The sequence below is a fragment of the Emydura macquarii genome, unplaced genomic scaffold, assembly GCF_026122565.2.
Source record: "Emydura macquarii macquarii isolate MOO-44397 ecotype Brisbane River unplaced genomic scaffold, CSIRO-AGI_Emac_v2 contig_1947, whole genome shotgun sequence".
Lineage (NCBI taxonomy): Eukaryota > Metazoa > Chordata > Testudines > Chelidae > Emydura > Emydura macquarii.
In genome coordinates, this window is record NW_027132084.1 from 519,946 (window position 1) to 542,806 (window position 22,861).

General features: G+C 39.4%; 1 protein-coding gene across 2 annotated transcripts in view; it reads right to left on the reverse strand.

Annotated features, from left to right (window-relative positions):
• AGO2 (argonaute RISC catalytic component 2) overlaps nucleotides 1–22,861 on the reverse strand; it is a 106,095-nt gene that overhangs the window by 23,090 nt on the left and 60,144 nt on the right. For both annotated transcript variants that reach the window (XM_067558319.1, XM_067558320.1), the window contains exons 7-15: nucleotides 22,468–22,555; nucleotides 20,631–20,778; nucleotides 20,337–20,456; nucleotides 19,788–19,910; nucleotides 16,854–16,987; nucleotides 13,779–13,963; nucleotides 10,927–11,086; nucleotides 1,872–1,962; nucleotides 351–545 (exon numbers count right to left, since the gene is read on the reverse strand). In XM_067558319.1, the coding sequence (XP_067414420.1) occupies nucleotides 351–545; nucleotides 1,872–1,962; nucleotides 10,927–11,086; nucleotides 13,779–13,963; nucleotides 16,854–16,987; nucleotides 19,788–19,910; nucleotides 20,337–20,456; nucleotides 20,631–20,778; nucleotides 22,468–22,555 (1,244 nt within the window). The remainder of the gene's footprint in view (nucleotides 1–350; nucleotides 546–1,871; nucleotides 1,963–10,926; nucleotides 11,087–13,778; nucleotides 13,964–16,853; nucleotides 16,988–19,787; nucleotides 19,911–20,336; nucleotides 20,457–20,630; nucleotides 20,779–22,467; nucleotides 22,556–22,861) is intronic.

A 22,861-nucleotide genomic window follows, 5' to 3' on the forward strand; every position in this document is an offset into this window, starting at 1 on the left:
AAATCAGAAATCTTAGTAACAATTAGTTTTTATTTTTAAATCACTGTTATTAACCTATGTGATCAAAAGTCAATGTTACACCCTTGAGTTGGTCCCAGACACCAAACATATATCCAATTTTCAAAACTGAATGACATTTAAAATTTTATTTTCTTGTGAAAAAACGTGAAATCCTTTTGTAAAAGGAGAAGTAAGATCCTGAAAGCTGTGATGACACTTTCCCTACACTATCTGGCCAATGCCAGAGACCTTTACAGAGAGGAAACCAGGTTTATGTCTTTTCATAATTCCAATTTAGCACACTGTATAATTAAATGTCATGCAATAACTGAAAGTGTGAAAAATGTAACCTGTTGAAATTGCCCCTCAGAAACACCATCTCTGTAGAAAATAATGCGCGTTGGTTTAAATCTGGTTGATTTGTAGAACTGAATAAGCAGCTCCCTGACCATGGCAGCCAAGTCTTGGATGATTTCTTGACGGTGCTGCTGGACCCGAACAGTGGCACAATATCGATTAGGGTGAGCATCCATGCTACCTACAACCTGTTTAAAACAAACAAAAAACAACCCAGGCTTAATACCAAACCACTGCAGAGGATCTTCTTTAAAAAGAGCACAAATTTAAAAACAAAGGCTAACGATTCATTACCTCACTAAAAATGCTACGATCTATATAGCGCATAAAGAAAAGAGAAAATGCAGTCAAAATTAGTGTGTGCATGGGGAAAGTGTACAGTATTGAGTTATAGACTGCATATGACTATGTATAGTACTAAAACTGAAGATTTAATATTTTATTTGTGCAACAAATCTATGAACTTGTGTTTTGAAAAACTGGAGGAATTTTTAAAGGACAATCTTAATACAGACTAACTAGAAAAATAAGACTTCACAACAGGTTCACAGCATGGGGAACCTATGGATCCCCACTGCTCCTAGCGTCCTTGGTGGTCTTTGTGGCTAGGAACGCTACTACACCACCCCATCTGCACTTAGATGGCTGATAATCATTCCTCTTGGATACAGACTTCACAGTTATCCATGTCTTTGTCACTTATAAACTGGATTAATCTAGTGTATTAAAAACCACTTGCAAGGTTCAGATAGCACTTAATGCAGCAGCTTATCTGAACGCATCAGAATGATGAGAGAGCTCACTACACCAACATTCTATAGACTTTATTCAATATAAAGCAAAAACAACGAGAGTCTTGTAGCACTTTAAAGACTAACAAATTTAATTTCTGCAGGCATAAGCTTTCGTGGGCTGTAACCCACTTGGCAGCCCACGAAAGCTTATGCCTGCAGAAATTAAATTTGTTAGTCTTTAAAGTGCTACAGGACTCTCGTTGTTTTTGCTGCATACAGACTAACACGGCTACCCCTCTGGAACTTTTCACCATGGAAAACAAATTCAATATAAAGTTGGTTTTCGGGGGGATTATTGCATAATTTGGGTTCATTATGAGACAATCCACCACAGCCTCCTAAAGAACCACAAAAAGTACAACAATGTTCCCAAAAAACACCGTATAGAATGTCTTAGTACTATTATAATATATGTGTTATATTATTTACTTACTGTGGGTTGCTAACCCTTGATTTATGACATCACAATGTGGAAAAGCTCTATATTTGTGCAGTGTTTGAGTCATTTTACAAACTAGCTTTACCTCACAAATATCTGAGTAATTACCACCACAGTAAACACTCCAAAAAGAAGTTTCATTAGACTATGTAGTAAATTACTATTTAATATCATACTATAGGATAACAACATCCTTCCCAACACCTTAAAAAACAGAAACTCAACTAAATTTGAACAGCAAAAGAAATCCCCCCGAAAGATTACCACAGCTGTTTACTCACTGCAGCAATGGAAGGCTTTTTTCCATCTCCAGCTGGTGGATGAGTTACATCTGCACCCAGGAATATAACAGGCTGCTGAAATACCGGAGGCCTGATGGGAAAAAAGTGAATTCTTAAGAAAAGTGATAGCTAGCGTTTATAGAATATTTTTCCAATATTAACTAATTAATCCTCAACGCAACTGTGACACAGACAAGTATGATCCCCTTTCACACATAATTGTTTAGTATTTGTATTTCAGCAGCAGCAAATTCTGATCAGAATCTCACTGTGCTAGGTAAGGAACACGCACGTATAAGAAAGACACAAAGAGCTTGCAATCTATTCTAATAGGGAAACTAACACAAGTTGGAAATTGTATTTCTTACACTGTATAGCATCTGAAAGAAACATGCACAAGTTCACAATGCATACCTTCATTTTCTATAAGGAATAAAAGTCATGGTTGGTAGTAACAAAGTATTTAAAGAAAAATCTCAGTCTTCTGTCTGTTTTATAAAATATAAAGTCCCAGAGTTTGAGATGTTTCTCAAGGATGCTTCAAAATAATTTTTAATTCAGTACCACTCCATCAATTGTGTTGCGAGTGTTTGGCTAAATCTGGTCAGTTTGAAAGCTGACAATTTAAGAAGTGACAGAGGAAGTCCACTGAAATACCAAACTAGAAATTGTAAATTTCAACTCTCCCAATGAGACACTTCATTTTAAAGGCAATTTTAAAGGGAGTGAAAAAAAAGTAGTCACTGTTTAGACTTGGAAGCTAATTTTCAAAATTAAGTTTCTCAGTATTTCAAAAGAGAAGAGTACTGTGTCCATCTTTCAGGAGAAATCCCTGGACACTGCCATTTTAAACCTAACAATTCAGAATTAGGTTTTTTTTTCCTGGCAAAAACAACAGTAAACGACAATCAATTAAAACAATTCTATGATCAACACCTGTTCAGAATGTCAGTGTCCAACACCAGGTATGTTTGGGTGTGAATAGTTTTTTTGTCTGTCTGCTCTTAGTTCTATTTTCATGAGAGAACAATTTATTGGAATGAAAAGCTGGAACCTTATCTCTCTGGATGTTGTTGTGGATGGGAGAAAAGAGCATGTCACTTAGTAGAGAAGTTAAAAGGTCAGTGGTGAAGCCCTACTTTTGAGGAGAAAATGGTTACTAACCTGCTGTTGTCCTCTGAGCTGTGTTGCACATGTCCATTACACGTTAGATGTGCATGGACTCACTGCAGTAGTATCAGAGATTTTTCCCTCAACTGTACTCATTGGGGTGGCATATGCACCTTGTACTGCTGCATGATGGCATAAAAGAGTATAGCTGTTTCTGATCCCCTTCAGCTCCTTCTGACCAGAAAGACTTTGATACAGAGGGGAAGGAGGATAGGGCGTGGAATGGACATATGCAACACATCTCAAAGAACTACTGTTACAGAACAGGTTAGTAATGGTTTCCTCCTGTTTGATTTTTAACAATGCTCTGGGTAAGAGTGGAGCTGGAGGGCAAGCATACATGAGGTTGTTTTTTCAGAGCAACAGGAAAGTGTCCATCAGAGACCCTGATCTGCTTGTGAACAAAACTGATGGCACTTCCTGTTGTGCTGATTTGCAAACAGGTCTATGTGGGGAATGTCCAAGATCTGGAAAATGCATCTCACTATATCTGGGAGGAGAGACCACTTGTGTGACTGGGGAAAGATCTGCTCAACTGGTCTTCCAGATGTCCTGGACACCCAAAAGGTGAGAGCCTGGAGGTTGATTGAGCTGATAATGCATAACTCCCAAAGCAGTATTGGCTCTTGGCACAGAAATGTCGATCTGGCCTCTCCCTGGCCATAGAGAACATATGGAGAACTCCTCCTCTTCATATAGAACATCACTGCTGTGTTGTCTGTAAGCACTAGTAAATTCATTCTCTTGGTGTGGGGAAGGAGAATGTGACAAGGTAGACAAATGGCTCTCAGCTCGCTTATGTTTATATACAGAGGCAAATCTTGGCCAGACCATAGACCTTGAGTCTGCAGAGTCTCCAGGTAGGCTCTTCAACCTAAGGCAGAAGCATCTGTAAACCAGACTCTAAGTAGGTTGTGGGGAAACAAAGAGAACTCCCACACATACACTGGTTGGGTTCATCCACCAGTCCAAAAAGAGGCTAAGACTTCTGTGGGCACTCAAACCAACATATCCAGTAGATGATGAATTTGGGAGTACACTGAGCTCAGCTAGCTCTGAAACTTCCTGAGACGCAGACTGGCATGCTGAACCATGTAAGGCCATAGGCCCAAGAAGCCTGTGACAATTCCATGCTATCATGGTAGAATGGACCTTCAGATCTAATAAAACAGCCAATGTTGTCTGGAACCTGTTTTTTGGGAGGAACGCCAAAGCTTCTGTGGAATCCAAGACCACTCCTGTAAACTCTATTCTCTGAACAGATGAGAGAGGATTGACTTGTCTTCACTGATCCTCAATCCCAGTGTGTTAAAGGTGGATTGGATCTTGGTCATACTGGATATCACCTGGCTCTTGGATTGGCCTCTCTCAACCTGTCATCCAGATACGGAAACACTTGAACTCCTGGTTTCCTTAGGAACGCAGCCACCACTGCCATACACTTCGTTAAAACAGATGGAGCCGCAGATAGGCCAAATGGCAGGACTGCAAACGACAGTCAGATTGGTCGACCATAAATCTGAGGGATTTCTTGTGGGTTTGATGTATTGCCAAATGGAAATCTCCATCCTTAACGTCCAGGGCAGCATACTAGTTGCCAGGATCCAGGGAAGGATAATGAAAGCCAAAGTGACCATGAGAAACTATTTTCTTTATGTACTTATTCAGTCCTCTAGGGTCGAGTACAGGTCTGAGACCTCTCTTTGCTTCTGGATTAGGAAATATTGAGAATAAAACCCCTTTCCTCTCTGTAAAAGACGAAATTCCTCTACGGTCCCCAATAGGAGATGTAGTAGAAAGTGAGAACCTAAATCACAAGGCCTGGTATGATGGGCCAGGGCCTGAGCCCTGAGGTAAGACAGCAGTTAAGCTCTGTTATTATGAAGCTAAGTTAGAAGAAATTAGAAACTGCAGAAACTGGCAAGAACAGAACTGATATTGCAAAAATACACATTCCTAAAGAAATGCAAGGCACAGAACATGTAAGCACATTCCAGAACATTCAAGCACATTCCAGAACATTCTGATACCAGGAATGTTACAAGCTCATTCCTCAAAAATAGCAAGGACATACTGCCCCCCCCAACATCAAGGTAACAATATGATAGAGATGTTTTAAATGAACCATTCTGTACAAAGTAAAGGGTGGTATCTTGCCACATCAGAGGGTGGCAACTACACACGTCAAAGAAGCAACATAAAACTTGTTTGTATCAGTGTATAAAAATGGGTCTCAGAGGGAGTGTGTCTGTCTTGTCAAATGAGGAATGGAAAGTCCTGCTGTTTACTGAGCCAGTGCATTGTCAAAGGCATACATGTATTAAATGTACTTGTAGCACATCTAGGCATTTTTTACTGTGCTGTGTCAGCAATAAACCCGGCCTGGTGCCTTCATTACTGAAACAGATCTCGTCTTATTGGATAATTCAATTGTGGTTTGCTGTATTGGCTATCTTTGCAGAGTTGGGACAGCGTATGCACTGGGAGAACACACATGCAGCCAACAACTGACAACAGGAGACGTATCTCTTGAAGGAGAACTTCTCATTACAAGAAGTAATTACCTCTGATCACCCATTCTCATCTCCTACTCAATGGTTGTAATTAGGCCTCAAGTACCCTGCCTTCCTCCACCTCCCTCATTGTTGTCACTTCCCTTGGATATGTATATGTTGCCTCCTATATATGTTGCCCCCAGTATGATTTCTATTACTTGCATCTGAGGAAGTGGATTGGAGCCCATGAAAGCATATGCCTGCTGAAATTAAAGTTGTTAGTCTTTAAAGTGCTACAGAACTCTCGTTGTTTTTGCTGTATACAGACTAACACGGCTACCCCTCTGGAATTCCTCATGAGAGGTCCCTGAAAAGGAACGGGGAAGAAATAAACTGAAGGGTGTATCCCAATTCCACCATGCTCAAGCCCCACCGGTCTATAGTTATATAGGCTCAAGTACTTAGGATGTGAGATAGCCTGTTGGAAATAAAACAGGGACCAGAGAAGCTGGCAAACTAGTAAGCTGTTCTCAACAAGAACATCAATCTGATTGGTGTTCCCAGACTGTCTGGATGAGCTCACAGTGGACAAAAGGGGAGGAGGTGGTCTTCTCCTGTAGCTCTTCCCTTTTCTTCTAGATTGGTCCCGGTGTCAAGTTGTAAAAGGAAGGGTAACAGTGGTACTGTGGTGAACAGAACTTCTTTGGGAGAGGAGAATGAATACCCAAAGACTTGAGAATAGCCTTAGAGTCTTCAGGCTATAAAGCTTGTCATTTGACTTGCGAAAAAAATGTCGGTCCCACAAAAGGAGGATCTTGAATGATCTGTTGGACCCTCTTGAGAAAGACCTGATGACTGGAACCATAAACATCTATGCATTGTAATGGATGATGCCATGGCTCTGGCAGCACAGCCTGAAGCAAGGTCCTGGCTACCAACCTTTCCTCATCCAATTCTGTGAGAAACTCTTGTCTTGCTTCCTTTGGTAACTTGTCTGTCAATTTTAAAACACTGTCCCAGAAGGAGAAAAAACAGTTATTAACTTTTCATAACTGCTGTTCCTCGATAGGTGTTGCACATATCCATTCCACTGTAGGTGCATGTGCACCCTGAGCACAGTCGCTGGAAATTTTTCACTCAGTGGTACCTACTGAGGTGGCTCCAACCGCCGGTTACCCACCCAAGGATGGTACCATGTGCTCATAGCATCAGTATAAAGCATCCAGCCACACCAGCTGCCCTCTCAGTTCCTTTTTTCCGGCCAAACTCCAGTGTAGAGGGGTAGGAGAGTAGGTCATGAAATGTACACATGCAACACATCTCGAAGAACAATAGTTACTGACGGTTAGTAACCATTTTTTCTTCTTGGAGCGATTGCACAATTGCATTTCACTCTAGGTGACTCCCAAGAAGTTGGATAGGTACTGGAACTGGAATTTAGACATGCTGACTGCAAAACAGCTTGACCAAATTTGGCATCATCCTTGGACTGCTGAGTGATGGCATAATGGGAAGAAACATGTGCACTGATGACCAAGTCACTGCTCTGCAAATGTCCTGAATAGGGATCTGCACTAGGAATGCTGCTGATAAAGCTTGTGACCTAGTGGAATGCCCGGTCAGGTTAGCGGGTCGCAGAACACCCACCTGATCTTAACACCTGAGAATGTATGATGTGATTCAGAACAGAATGTTCTGAGTAGAGTTGGGGAGACCCATCATCCTGTCAGCTACCACTAAACAGTTGGATGGATTTATAGAATGGTTTGATCCTTTCTATGTAGAAAGCTAGAACTCGTCTGATGTCCAATGAGTGAAGACACTGCTATTCCCTATTTCCATGTCCAGAGTAGCAGGAAGGTGTCTGCGAGAGATCCTGGCCAGTGGCCTTGCAGGGAGCAGAACTGGTGACACTTCCCATTGTACTGGGTTGCCAACAGCTCTATCTTGGGAGTCCCCCACTCCTGGAAAATGTGGTTATCTTTTAATTTTTTTTGGTAATTATCTCTGATCTTTTATTCCTACCACTTATAATTAATTTAAAATCTATCTTTCTGTAGTTAATAAACCTGTTTTATATTTTATCTAAAACCGTGTGTTTTGATTGAAGTGCTTGGGAAATCTCAGCTCAGGCACAAAGGCTTGCGTGTCCCCGCTCCACACTGAGGGAGCGGCGGACTGGGTAATAAACTTATGCTAGTCAGGTTTCTGAAAAGGGCAGGATGGTACAGTTCTGAGTGCAAGGCAGGGAGTTGGGAGGAATTGACTGGTTCCTTTCTCTGTGAGATTCATGAGTGGCTCAGGGAGCATTCATGCAATCTAGCTGGATGCGGGGCTCCATATGCTGTTGTGCTGAGTGATAACAGCACCTGGAGAGGTTTGCTGCTTGTCATTGGCAAAGCACTGTGAGACAGCCCAGATTAGAGAGTTTAGGGGGCACAGCGGTACCCCAGTTCCAAGTTGTGCCCCAGGGATCCTGTCAGTGATGCAGACATGACATGTAAGATCCCGCTTCTGACTCACATGATAAACCTGAGTTGTCCAGTCAGGGAGGTGTGGTGTGTCTTGTGCTTGAGGCCCAGATAGGATGACCTGAAGGAAAATCATAGCCAGCTTGCAACCCAATGGCACTGTACAAAAGGTACCAGAGTGTTTGCAGGTACTCACAGTACCAGAGTTGAACTCTAGTAGCAGTGCGAATGCAAGTGTCTACTAATGCTGGGTGAGATGTCTCTCTGACTGTAAACACAGTATCTGCACCTGGCAGTGCCATTGCACTGAGTGCACTCTACCCTACTCAGCTCGATTGCTGGATTTCAATTTCAGGGACCTCGATATCCTGGATCACGACAGGTCTCTGGATGCAGTCCTCTGATGCTTTTTCTTTGGTACCAGAGAAGGAGATTAGGGCTGAGACTCTGCCATTACAGAATCTGATGAAAGTAGAGGCAGTCAGTCCCCACCCCAAACAGGAAGACTCAGAGTGGAAACATGCTTGTCCCCACAAGAAGGTGCTTAAATCTGACCTCTCTGTCTTTTTCAGTTCTGGGCTTCATATCCCTGCAGATTTGGCACCTATCTCTGATGTGAGCTTCTCCTAGGCACTTTAGGTACCTAGATGGCAGGTCACTGACCGGCATCAGTTTCTTGAATGCATCACAAGATTTGAAAACCCAGAGACCAAGACATGCCCCAGCACTAAGCATCAGTTCCCAAAACCAGCACGAACCAAAGTACACTAAAACTCTAGTAAAAAAGGAAACCTATTAGCAGAAAACAACACTAAGACTACAGACTAACAACTATTAACTAGTACCAACTACATACAATAAAATACTAAGAAAAAGGGAGACACTTGCAACTGTAAGGTAGAATACTCCAACAACTATCACGGGCGGAAAGAAGGAATTGAGTGGTGACTGGGTGCAGCTCCGCCCTTTATATCATCACACAGCAACATGAGGGAGCAGAAAGGCGCATGCGCCACCCCGATGGGTACTGCTGAGGGAAATCTCTCTCACCTTACTGCACTGGGACTGCACATACCTGAACTATAATGGACATCTACAATCATGCAAAGAAGAACTAATAGGTTTTTCAGGATGAAAGAGGACCATTTAGACACAAAGATGTGTTTTTAAGGACTAAAAATTTGGGGCCTTTCAGAATGGAAAGACTGATTTTCCTCTTACTATGGAGTCACTATACAACTATTTATACTATCTCATATTTTCGTTTATAACACACATTTATAAAAGTGTGTCTTTCTTTAAATGTATGGCTACTTTAGAATGACAATTTGCATTTGTTCTGCTGTTTTTATTATAATGCTTCCTCATCAAACTTATGAGATATGGAGGGTGCCCAAACAGTGTATATTTCACGCAGTCAATGCATTTCTGCAAGAGGGACCAAAATACACATCTTCTCTGGGTGGCATATTTTCCAAGTACTTGTATTTGTTTTATCTTTCAGTAGCTGCTCCCTGACTGGCTCCATCTTGGCAAAGTAGAAGTTTGCTTATCTGTGCAAAACGGAGTTCTACTTCCATAATGAGCCAACACTCTAAGTCAGAAATGGTTGCTGTTTGTGTGTTTAGATCTGTATTACTTCAAGTGCAATTACTGTAAAAATGACATCTTCTTACTCATCCAATGTAATCCCTGCTCATTTTATTATCTAAAGTAGCTTCATTACTTTTTATTCATGTTAGTATTCCATAGCCTACACAGCTAAAGCAGAGTAAACTGGACTTTATTCTGGTTCATTTTTCATCAGTAGAATTGTTAGAAAATCCCAAATGTAGAATCTTTACTCTAAGTGACGCATGAATAAGAATCCTGAATTTCAGATTCCAGTTAAAATTTGCAGGCCTGACAGTTTACAGGTATGATGACACTCATTTTTTCCTGAGTCAAATTGATATAGAAGTCGCTGACATACAAATATCGAACCTCATTTTTACAAAGTCATTTCTGAAAATACAACCTCACTTGTTGCAGAAATCAGTTAAAACAGACTCTTTCAGAAGATCATTCTTGGGAGAAAAAATACTTACCATTCAAATAAATAGAAAAAATTTATTCCCGACTCTTTTCTTCTAGACTGAGAGTTAATGCCCTTCAGTTGTTTTGGAGCAATTCGTAGATTATAAGGCCAGAAGGGACCACTGTGATCATATAGTCGGATTTCTTTAAACCTTGTGTCTCAGAACATTGTACAGATGGGCAAATGAAGGACAGAGAGGATTGAGGGGGGCGGGAGGAGAAGTGACTCACCCAATGTCACATGGAGTCAGTGGGGGAGCAGGAAATAGAATACAGATCCTTGCCTCCCACGCCTACATCCTGAAATATATGTTCTAGTTCAAATAGGAACTAATTCAAGGAAGAGCTATGGCCTGTTTTATACAGGACGTCAGACTAGATAGTCACAATGGTCCCTTTTGACCTTCGATGAAGTAAGCAACCATGATTAAAATCATCTGTCAATAAATATTAATTTTCAAGATTACTTCTAATTTGCCATTAAATATATGAGCGAACAGAAATCTGATAAAGTTTATTTCAAGTGAAAACTCCAAAACAGTATTGCAAGCTCAAATTTTTAAATAAAGACAGATTCCAATGGAAATGAATTTTAAAAAATATATTTTTCTCTACAATGTTTGCAATCCAGATATTGCAGTACAGTAGTACTATTACATTAAAATCTGAAAGTGAAATTGACTAAAAATGGATTATAAAACCAAAGTGCATACTTAAAAAGTAAATTAATTAAGCAAGGGGATATTAGTAACACAGGTTAAAAGAAGACTAAACTATTATAACCTGATTTATTTCCATACCCTAAGGGGACATGAAACAAAAAAACCCTCAAAAACAACTTACCTTCCTTGTGGCAGTAAAATGTTATTTACGCCTCCTAATTTGACATTGATCTTTAAGCAAAGATTGGACAGAGTTTGTGGTGTTGTTCTTTGCACATTTTTCATCTGAACACACTGTGTAGCCATCCCCAGCACAGTGTCACCAACACGCTTTACTTCCGCTGCCAAGACACAAGGGAAAATAAAAATTATTCAAATATTCTTAAATAATAAATAAGATAAATGACATTCATTTAGCTATGATCCCTTTCTCCTAGAATGTTATTGGTTTATTCCTTTAAACTTTTATTTTCTCCTCACTACTACTGAGTTTACCCCACCTTCCTCCGGTTGAAAGACTCAAGTTTTATTAGGGTCTAATGTACAATGATAATTGCAGATTTGTCATTTCGATTACCCTTTTTTAATCCTGTTACATACATTTTAAAACACATTATGGAGGTACAGGTTGCAACTCCCTGTGTAAGGCTGCATTTTGAAGCGGACTTAAGGGTATAAATTCCTATTTTGTTCTACATGTAGGTACTCTTTTTCCAGTGTGAAATTTTAGAGAGCATTCGTTTATTAGATCTTAGAATTTTTTTGTTGTTTGGAAGTGAGAAAAAGAAGTCTTTTTGTTTGACTCTGTATGTAGTTTACTAGGAAGTGTTTGAAATTGGGCTCTGACTGAATTCTTTTAGAGTTCCTAACATTTTATCATCAACATATCTTTAAAACAATGTTGTGCATCTATACAGAAACTTGTACAGGTGAATCTTGAGCAAATCAAGTACAAAAGATCATTTAAGAGAAATGTATAGCACCATTTTAAAGTTTTTGTCAGAGGCCGGTAGCTGGGAGTTTTTTGGGAAGCTAAATGAAATTTTTGAGTTGACTTTTGTCAGTTTTCTTTGTTAGTTGTGTTTTTGCCATTTGTTCTGTATAACAGAAATATGTCATTCAGTAGAGGCTGATACATAAAATCTTCCAAAGAGAAAACTCACAGAGAATTGCCTTCTTTCAAAATGACCAATATCTCCCATTGAGAACAATGAGAATGAGGCCAACAAACTGCCCCCAGTCAAAATGATTACTATTTCCTTACAGCCTGTACAGGAGAAAGTTTAGGCTGCCTTTAGCATAGATGGCCGTCTGTGCCATTGATCACAATGGGAGTGAAGCCAAGCTGCCCTCCGGAAAGATGGGATTCTTGCTATGCTATCAGGGGACGGAAAGGGGCACTATACTGAGCATATGAATGCAAGAGGGGAAAATCATAGTTGTGTGTGCAGGGAAACGTTGGGAAGTGGGGGGCAGGAATGAGACTGAGGGGAGGGAGCATAAAAGACTATGGGGCAGCATGAAGGAAGAACATGGGTGCAGCAGAAGACTGGGTGGGACAGGGAGTGAGAAGAAGGGAGAGAGGAATAGAAGTGAGGACAATGATTGGGGAAAGGGATGGATATTGATAGAACAGCACTTCCCATACCCTAGGGGCTAGAAGAAGGTAAGTGAAGTGCACTCCAAGCAGCCAACAAAGAGTCTCACATTTTGTTTATGCATTCAAAGTTTAATTTTTAACCCAAAACAATGATGCACAAATTTGGAATAGCCAGCTTCCTCTGAAAGTCTCAAGCCAAAAAAAAAAAAAAAGATGAAAATTTGATTGTTCTGCCCCTTCCTCCTTATTAGCCTTTGTTTCTTTTTGCATCAGTCTCCTATCCTATCCTCTCTATTATACCACCCTGTGTTAACGTCACATCAGTCTTCAAAAACAGGGAAGATAAGGAGCTTGGTTTTTGTCACATTACACTTAAGTGACTGAGATGTTGGACTGGATGGAGGGAAACAAAGTCAGGAATGGCTTGGTAGATTTGTAAGTCATCAGCATAGAGACAGTCCTTGAAATCATAAAATAGTGGATGAGACTGCCCTAAAAGAAGGTGTGAAATGAGAAAAAGATGGCTCGGATAGAGTTTTGCTAGAAGGAAGAAGAGGATGAGGATCCATTGAAAGTGAAGGAAAGGTCACATGGATAGGAAGATCAGGTAAATCTGTGAATGCACCTGCTTATTTGAAGTCTATTATTCTCGTATACTTGTGCTTTGTAACCTGCACTGGTTATCATTTTCCTTCTGAGTACGATTCAAAGTGCTGAGTTTTGATCTATAAAGTTATATATGGTTTTCATCCTGCTTAACTCCCTCTTTCCCCATACACTATCCCAACAGCTAATCAATCACCTGGGACATCATCATCATCAGTCTCTAGATTTTAATGTGCTGGAGTAAAGGGTCTGGAACAAGGGTAAAATCTGCTCTGGAATCCACTTGTCAATATGACAAAGCCTGAATTTCCCAGAAAACTCCCTCTTCACCAACCAATCTCTGGCAGAAACCTGAAGGGAGTAGGTGGAGCTGCATCCAATTTTTTAGTTGACTTTTGTCAGTTTTCTTTGTTACCTGGAACTTTCCACTGGTTGTAGGTGCACCCAGAGATTATGATGAGTGTATTTGAATCAAATTTAAAAAGTAAAGAGAAAACATGGTCTTCAGAAATTTAACTTTCTAGCTTACGTAATGTGCTCATTAGTAGCCAGGGAGAAAGAGGATTGGAGGAGAGGAGGGAATTAAAAGTAAATAAGAAAAGATGGTTGAGAATTAAGAAGTGGAGAAGGGTTCTGTCACAAAGGCCTGGAGCACCATGCAATACAAAAACAGGAAGAAAAGAAAATGTAAGGCCATTCCTATTTCTCTGTGGAATTTTATCTAATTGCTTTGAAACAAGTTTTTGCTGATGTAACTCTTCATAAAACATACATGGTGGTGACTGAAACACCCTCCACCTCCCATATACTGATCAATATGCACTGACCATAAACTGGAGTTTTCCCTGGCAGAATGACTACCACAAGTTGTAGCCCAGCATAGGTGTTCTTTAGATGTCTGAACATAGGTTCCACACTATCGGCTCCCTGGGCGTATTTACAGAAACATGGCTGCCCCTGGATTGGCATTCCTGCATCTCTTGATATCTTCCTCAGTTGTTCTGTGAAGGACCTAAAGAATGCAGATACATTAAATTACTATGAAGGGAGAATGAAACAAATTCTGTTCTCAGTTATACTGGTAAAATTCTGTTGTCTTTGATGAGGTTGCAGTGATGTAAAAGAACAGCGTCTGACCTAGTACATGTACCTTTTTTTCAAATGAACCAAATATCATTTAGCTGTTCATAGAGGAACAGAGGGGAGAAGGAACAGGGAAGGAAAGTCCGTCAGTGCTCACCAATGTTGGAAGCTTCAATATGCATTAGCACTCTAATTCACTACAATATATACAAGTTCCTCTAAAACACTAGGACAATGAGACACCGGGTATACCACCATAATGGCAGAAATTATTTCTTTTTAATTTCTTGGTGACAACAGTGTTTGGAGGGCATATTCTATTGGACCCAACTAAATTAATTAATCCTATACAGGTAAAAAAGTCAATTTAAGTATTGTTTTACTTATGGAAACCCTATTTTTAGTTTTCTGACCTAAGTCCAAGAGTCCTGGTGCAGTGGTCTAAGCACAGGACTCAAAGTCGGGTTCTAATTCGAGTTCTGAAACTGACTCGCCACTTGTGGCTTCTCGCAAGTCATAACCTCTCTGCTTCAATTTCCCCATCTCTAAAGTGGAATTAAGATACCCTTTGATTTCATAGTGGTTTTGTGTGGACTTGAATTATCATATGTAGTAGGATAGATAAATGCCAACTTATTAATACTATCATTCTCCGAAAAGTGAGTCTCCAAAAGTACTACTAAATTCCTAGCATCAAGGAGTTTGCCATTATCTTAAAAGGAAACTTGTCAACCAGATTTAATAGAAATTAATCAAGTTCAAGATCTTGAAGACTTCAGCCTACCGCTCATTACATCCAAAAAACTAGCAACACTTTTACCAGCCAGCCTCCATCCTCAACAGAAGCAGTAGCAGTGAGGGAACACTATCTCCTCCCCCTGCACTCCCAACAACTGAACTCCAGAGATGACCAACAGAGGATATCTGGGAGCAAAGAACCCCTTCTTTCTACCCCCCAGCCCTGTGCAGGGGGCTGGCAGTCTTAATTTTTTCATGATCACCCCTGACAACAGCTGCTCCCCAGCTCAGTGCAGGGCCCCAAACAAAAGGAGACATCTTTCTGACTCAAAAGTCAAAAACAGCAGCAGCTCTGCTTCTGCACTATTGACAAAATCACCCTCTTTCAGGACCTGCCAAAGAGCATTCCAGCGAGCTCCCCCATCAGAGCAACACATGAGAAGGCTGCATCCACCCATCAACAAAGGAAGTGTGTATAGCCAGTTTCAAAGTTCTGTCAAAATACAAAGTAAGCAAAACTAAAGAGAATTTTTTTAACTAATTTTCCTGGGCTAGTAATTTTAGGTGTTATTTGTAACAGTTTCTCTTCCTAGTTGCTGTGCAAAACACAAACACAAAGAGAGAAAATGGACTATATATAAAGTGCTCTCATATGCACAAACTAATATTTTTCATTTGGTAACTTAAAAAAGAGTAACATTAAAGGTCGATGTTTAAGTTTGTCTTCTATTGTACAGCTTCCTGTGATATGGAATGAATCAAGGTTATCTTCACAGGGAAGGAGCTTTGTGGGCAGCAGTTCACTATATGTTCCACGGTGTGGATGGCTTCTCCACTTTCAGATATTGGGCTGTCACTTCATTTTCCAAGTATATAGGAAACAACTGTAACACCCATGTGAGCTTCTGGTACAGTTCACTGTGATCCATATCTTACGTAGGATATGGAAGCCAGGTGGTTGGTCTGTAGCATCGAAGACAGGTCTTGCTTCTTATGTTTCCCTCACAGCTTCTTCCACTTGTGTTTTGATGACTGTCCTGAGGTTTTGAGAGCTTTGGTCGCTAACCAAGCTCCTGGACTTTAGGTGGCATCTTGGTGTGCATCAGAGATTTTTGTACATGGACAAGTTTGAATTAGTTATTGTGTGGTCATATTCACATATTATTGGGGGATGGTCATAAGATATGCATGACAGCAAAAAGCCAAACTGTTGGTGTTGACTTGAGCACTCCTGTGACAATTCTCATAGCAATGTTCAATTGCCTGTTGACAAATTTAATACGTACACCTGCCCATATTAGCAGGCAATATTCAGCTGCTGAGAAGACAAGGGGAAAAGTGGCTGTCTGCAAGGTGTGACCAACTGGTCCCAATATTCTGTGGATTATATTGTTCCTAGTCTTTATTTTGGCAGCAGTCTGCATCAGGTGTTGTAGCCTCACATATCACTGATAAAGAACCGCTCCAAGATATTGCAAGGGGTGACATTCTAGCTCTTTGCAGTAATTTTGGTTGTTGTAACAATAGTGGGTAAAAAAATCTAATGAATAAATTTGATCTTTAAGTTGACAGTGTCCCTTTAAATGGGTCCAATGCAGATATACATTTTAAGTTAAAACAGTTTATACAGACATAATATAGAGAAATGTGCATATCTGAGGTTTCAATGATGAAAAGTGTTCAGCAGTAAACATTCTTCTTTGTTTCATTTCAAGTACCTTCTTCCTCCTTCCTTGCTCATCTCCATTTCTTGAAAACCTCTAGCGATAGCAGCAGGCACCTTGCGCCTTATCCACTGCTGTGTAAATTGCTTTTGATATTGTGGATTTTATGATACTAGCACACAGAAAAACAAGACAGCCATACTGGCTTGTACTCCATTCAAAACATAGAATTCAGCGTTTGTGATTCTATTTTCCCTATCAATGATTTACAGCTTCTAAAGTAGAGATATAACAATGGGAAAAGATTATTTTTCTAAAACACTGAAAAAAAGCACTATGTATATAGTGCCACACAATCCATTTCTTTCTAAACCAGTAAGTAACCAAAACCTTTATAGGAAAAAGGAACATACTTACTTAAGATGAACTTCAGTGCACTGTCGCTGGGGAGCAAAACAGGCAATTGCCCAGACCTTAATTTCAATTCCAGTGTGAAACTGTTTATTCCTCATATCCCAAACCCCTTGAACTGGTGTAGCAATTGCTTTATTCTAGAAAGAGAAGAAAGTAGTAAATGGGTCATACTTCCAAAAAAATCCGCAAACCTGTTTCATTATAAATGCTGGTCTATTCTGTAATCTCAAATCTTTGTCAGTAGATTAAATATGCATATAAATATTAGTTCAGTTTTCCACAGATCACTATCCTTCCTATCATTGTAGCAACATATATTCAAGTATGCAAATCTGATAATTTGTGAAATTCAGGAAGAGATAATAGAAGTTTATTCAATATTTGAATGCCTTTTTTTAAAACAAAAAACCAAATCTCTGTATGTAGTGAGAATAAAAATCAGCAGAATACATATGGGTAGTAAATAAGAAGAGTCATGAACGGCTGATAAATAAATGAAAAAGTTGCTTGCACTTCTATATCTACTTTCCAGAAGTCAATACAGTTTATAGGAAGTAATTTAGCCCCTCAATAGTCCAGTAAAATAGGTAAGTATCATTATCCATATTTTACAGATAAGTAAACCAAGGCACATAAAAGTCCAGGGATTCATACATGATCACAGAGAAAAATCTGCGAAAGAGCAGAGAATAGGATCTTGGTTTCTGAACTCACAGTCACATAGAACAAAGACTTTTCTTCCTTGTCTAGTAGGCATCACTGTGAGGAATTAGCTACAAGATCACTACTTATATAGGCAACAGAAGATGACAATACCCTCAATCTCAGGATGGGAATTATCTTAATAGGTATGGGTATCTAGAAATGTGCAGTTTTCCCTCATGCCTTGGAATGAAAATGCATTCTTCATGATAAAGTTTTGTTTTAATTTAAATTGTTCTGCAATGTGGAAAAATGAAAATCCAGGTTAAACTAGAAGATTAAGATGTGTCCCCAAATTATGACCCTCACTGACAAATTGTAGGGCAAACACTTCCATTACAAGGGCAGAGACAGAGGCAGTAGCAGAAATAGTGTGGGCAAAGGAGCAACCCATACATTCATTCCACACTGCCTCACAGCCCCAAACTCTAACTTTTACTCTGTTTTATCTAGGTTCTTATACTGCACCCATCATCATGGTATTTGAGTACCTTAATTACCCCTTGTGACATCGAAGACCATCCTCATGCCAGCCTTTCCCAAATTGTGGATCCTGCCCATCAGTGGGTCGAGGGAAGGGCCTAGGTGGGTTGCCTATCAATGCCCTCTCATATCACCCCTCACCTTACACATACATTGAAAACTGCCCGGCGTTTGGGGGATGAGGTAGTAGAAGATAAGTTAGGCAAAAGGGCAGCTGCCCCAGCCCTCCAAACCAAGTGAAGTTGCAACCTAGTGCACAGAGTTGCAGTGCCACTCACTCAAATTATATTGTGATAGAGGGGTGGCTGGGTCAAATCCAAGTGATGCTGTGACGCAGTGTGCCAGGCTGCAATGCCTGGAGTGGGGGGACAGCAGCTGCTGATGCTGGGTGACTGTGGGGTGGGATCGCTCTCCCACCCTTCCTGCCCCACCCCTGGGCCTCTCCAGCTAGCTGGGGTTGAAGTAGGAGGGGACATACATAATGCTAGGCCCTTACAAAAAACAAAAAAAAACGCAGCTGGTGGGTTGCCTTAGTAGAAAGTTTGGGGACTACTGCTCTATGGATATCTGTCATAGCCCAGGAAATAATGTTTCAATGAAGGGAAGGAAAGGGGATGACTATTTGAGGGAGGTACAGGGATGGAGACTGGTTACATAATCAGTCAAAATAAAAATGAAAAACCAAACAAAACATCATAGTGGGTATAAATCAACAAGTGAAGGTGTAATAGTGGAGAAACAGGCTCTGTAAAGTATAAAACTGAAACACCCGCCCTCCCGCCCCATCAAAAAAAGGATTAATAAAAATAGGCAAAGGTTTAACAAGATAGAACTAGAACAGGCATTTGGAGAGGGGGGGGGGAAGGAATCAGTAAAAACAAAACAAGCAAGAGATGGAAAATTATATAAAAGCAAAGAATAGAAAAGCAGACAGGTACCAATTAAAATATAATTAGTAACTTTTCTTTAAATGTGAATGGCCAATGGCAATTAATAAAATGTAAAAGCCAACATTAAGAAAAATTGTATATGAATATAATAAATAAGGGCAATTAATTAACTAAGGAGGCAAAGAAAAATATAACAGTGTGTGTCATTTTGATAACTTTGCTTTTCTGTTGTATCCCTTTCTACTTTCATGCTATATTATATGCCTTTACTATGCTTTATCTGTTTTATCTAATTAGGCAACAAACTCTTTGGGGAATGGAGCATGTCAACATATGTATAGCACAATAGGGCCACACACATTCCTGAGTGGTGTCTTTTTGGTGATACTACAATATAATAATTTTCAGAGCTGTTGAACATTCACAACTCCAGATTATTTGACTTGTGGAAAACTGAGTTTGGGTGTTCAGTACATCTGAAAAATCAGACCTTAGGTGTCCTAAATTACGTACCCAAGATCTGAGGAACCCAAAGTTAGAGACCACTTCTAAAAAAGTTGGGCCTTAATGTTTGGCCTCAGTTTCAACATCTGTAGCATGGGAATAATATTTCGCCATCTCTCTCACAGGAGTGTTATAGGATTAAATTAATTCATGTTTGTAAAGTGCCTTGATGATGATAAAAGTTAAGTACGTGCTAAGTATTATGGGACTTCCCAATGGAGTGATACCAGGGATGAATTCAACCCCCATTATATCCAACATCATTACATTATACAGTTAAAAGCAATCATATTAAAGAAGTTGTCACAACTACTACAAAGCGATCATCATAGATACTGCAGCATCTCTGTTCACATACTCTGCCTCCATACAGGATTGAGGGAGGTTGTAGGACTCTCCCAGTCACATCAGTCATTTCATCTTTGACCATTATTCCAAATTCACGAACGTAAGGATCAGTATTAAAACTTGCACTTCGCATCTAAAAAGAGAAAAGAAATGAATATTTCTAGTAGCAGAACAAAGTCCTTTTTACATAAACGACCCAAATTTTCAAAAGTGTCTTCTAATGTTTGGTGTCCACATTGGGCATCTGAATTTTGGTGATGTCAAGAATTCACAGCTCCCATTAACTCCACTTACAGTTATGGTGCTTAGTACTATTAAAAATTTGGCCCTGGATGCCTGAAACAGCGCATCTAAAATTAGATGACTCTTGAAAACTTAGGACAGTATAAATATTTTTAAGTGTCTCACTAACCGATAAGAGAAAGTGTTTTATAGTTGAATTGCAAACAGTGTTTATTACCCCTAATAAGCACTAAATAGTAGTTCTCATTAACTTAAAGAGAAAAGCTTTGTTCTGTATTATACCTCTGTTCCCTCCACAGACAGAGGGAGCACTCACCAATTTGCTAATCTCTTCTTGACGGTCAGGTGCTGATCTAGCAGTTGCCCGTATCATAGTGGAAGTTTGATTGTCAGTCAGCTTCTTTATACACCTCTGTCCTGCTACTATGTTGCACACCTAAGGTAACCCCATACAAACAAAGTTAAAAATTCAGAAAACACCCGTTACACTTTCCTACATTTATTCATACAACAATTCCCTAAGCAGTAAGATAGCTGTAAGAGAAAACCTAAACATTTTTAGCTTGTTTTTTTATTTCCAAGAACACAGTATTTTGATGAGTTTACTTGCCTCAAGAGGAAGGTATGTATGTTTCTGCTCCTGTCCAACTTGTAAACATGGAAGGTGAGGGTAGCGTAGAACCAACTTGTGCCTGTCCTTAAAATATTGAGCTACAGTGCATTCAACTGTTTGTCCACTCTCCTGCTGAAGTGGGAATCTGTAAGAAACCAGATGTGAAAATGAACTATTTTATCTAGAGTACTTTCCCAAACGTTCTCATAATGCATTCTAGCACAATGAAAGACCCCTTGAGAGCGTGTGTGTGTGGCGGAGATGTATGTGTTTGAGTGAGTGAAACACATTATCTCTGTCATGCAGTGGGGCATCCCTTCCTACATTTTCACTTTTCAGGAGAGAGAAGTCTACAGAGGATTAAACACCTATAATAAAAAACAGCATATCTTCAGCATGCCATAACCATGCCTACCATCTTCATAGCCCTTTTCTTGGAACCAAAATAGACTGTATATTGCTTTTACTGCCTTAAGATCTAAAGCAAACACCCAGAAAATAGGCATCTGAACTGCGTTACTGACAATCACTGTAACATTGTATATCTCTTGCTCCATTGCCATGCCATGGGAAATAACATATCTACTGTAAAATGTTGAATTGGAGGAATTAACTGCTAGTCAGTCAGAATTAACAGCTCTTCATAAACATATATACTGTGAAGCAAAATATGTAGAAGACAATGGTGGCATAAGTCTCTCACATTTGTGAAATGTTTTACAAGTAAACTGCACAATACCAAAAGATTGAATTACCTCTTCTAAAAACAGTTTAAGTGAGGGTCTTTCAGAAGTAAAATATTATAGGCATTTTAGTGTTGAGATATAAAATGTATCAAAAGCAACTTAATTCTCTCTCACTAATGTAAGACATTAATACCAGTAAGTGGAATCCTGACAAAGATTTAAGGCCACATTGCTTTAAAATGAATATATATGCATGTATGTTACATGTTTTATTATCACTGAAAAGACAGGAAAAGGCCCAACAACAGAACAGTTAACTACCAGCAGCAGTTGATATTGTTCAGATGTCTTATAGGAAAGAAAGAAAAAAAAAAAAGCTGATTGCAGTCTCATTCTTTGCATTTCTTTAATACCACACAGCTGCAATATATATGCCTATTTTGAAGTTACTCACAAGACTTATAAATAAAGAATTCCAAAAATAAAAAAGGAGTAAATTGATAAACATCAGTGTCATGTGGAACACAAAGTTTAGGAGAAGTTCCTGCCAAATTCTTGGCATTAAAGAAAATGGAGAGTAATTTTCACCTTATACCTACGTAAAACAGCTGTAATTCTTGTGAAATAAATGGAATTATACCAGTGTAAATCTGGTGTAAATGAAGAAAGAATCAGGGCCATATGTTGCACAGGTAACATTCAGCCTACATAAAAGAGTATCACTTTCTTATTAGCCAGTTATTAAAAAGGTCAATGTCATCAATGGCCTTTCTGTTCCTCTAGCAAGTGGGGAAATCCCAAAAAGGGGAAAGAAAAAATTCAGGCGTGAACAGGTGGTGAAGTCTCAGATTGAAGAGAGTAACTGAGATGCCTCAAAGTCCACCTTATTAGTAAAAATACAATTAAAAAATAGAAAAAGGAGAAATTAGTTTGATGTCTATTTTTAGTACAGTTTATTTTTAAGTGCTTGAGACATATGACAACTGAAACTGTCATTATATTGTGACAGCTTCCTGTGCTGGTATATGTCAGTAAGGCAGGTTGATAGCTTTCCATGAGAAGAACTGGACCTGATATCCACAAATTTGAAGATACTCACTTTGCTACATTTAAAAATACTGTATGAGAAAAGAAAACAAATATTTTACGTTTGGTGACTTGCTGGTCGTCTGGTGACATTGCACACTCGGTATTTTCTCTTCATTTGCCCACAGTGTGTTATCTCCACCTTTAGACCTAACAATATGAAAACATGTATTACTACTTCTCTTTTTAAAAACCATTTTCAATCTGTCATTTAAATCCATATTTTGGAAACTTTTATTCTGCTGTTACACTTTTGTTATAATTTATAAGTAAGTATGGATTCTTTATTTTTTGGACAATTCAAGAACTATGCATGCTCAATAAACATGAAAGTTAAAATCCTTCTCGAAGCTTAAATAAAAAAGGTTGGTAACGCAGCAAGTTGTCCTTTTAAATTTCCTTCATTCTCTTTGCAGGTTTCCCCCACTTAAGGATACAAGCATTTGCTATTAGAGA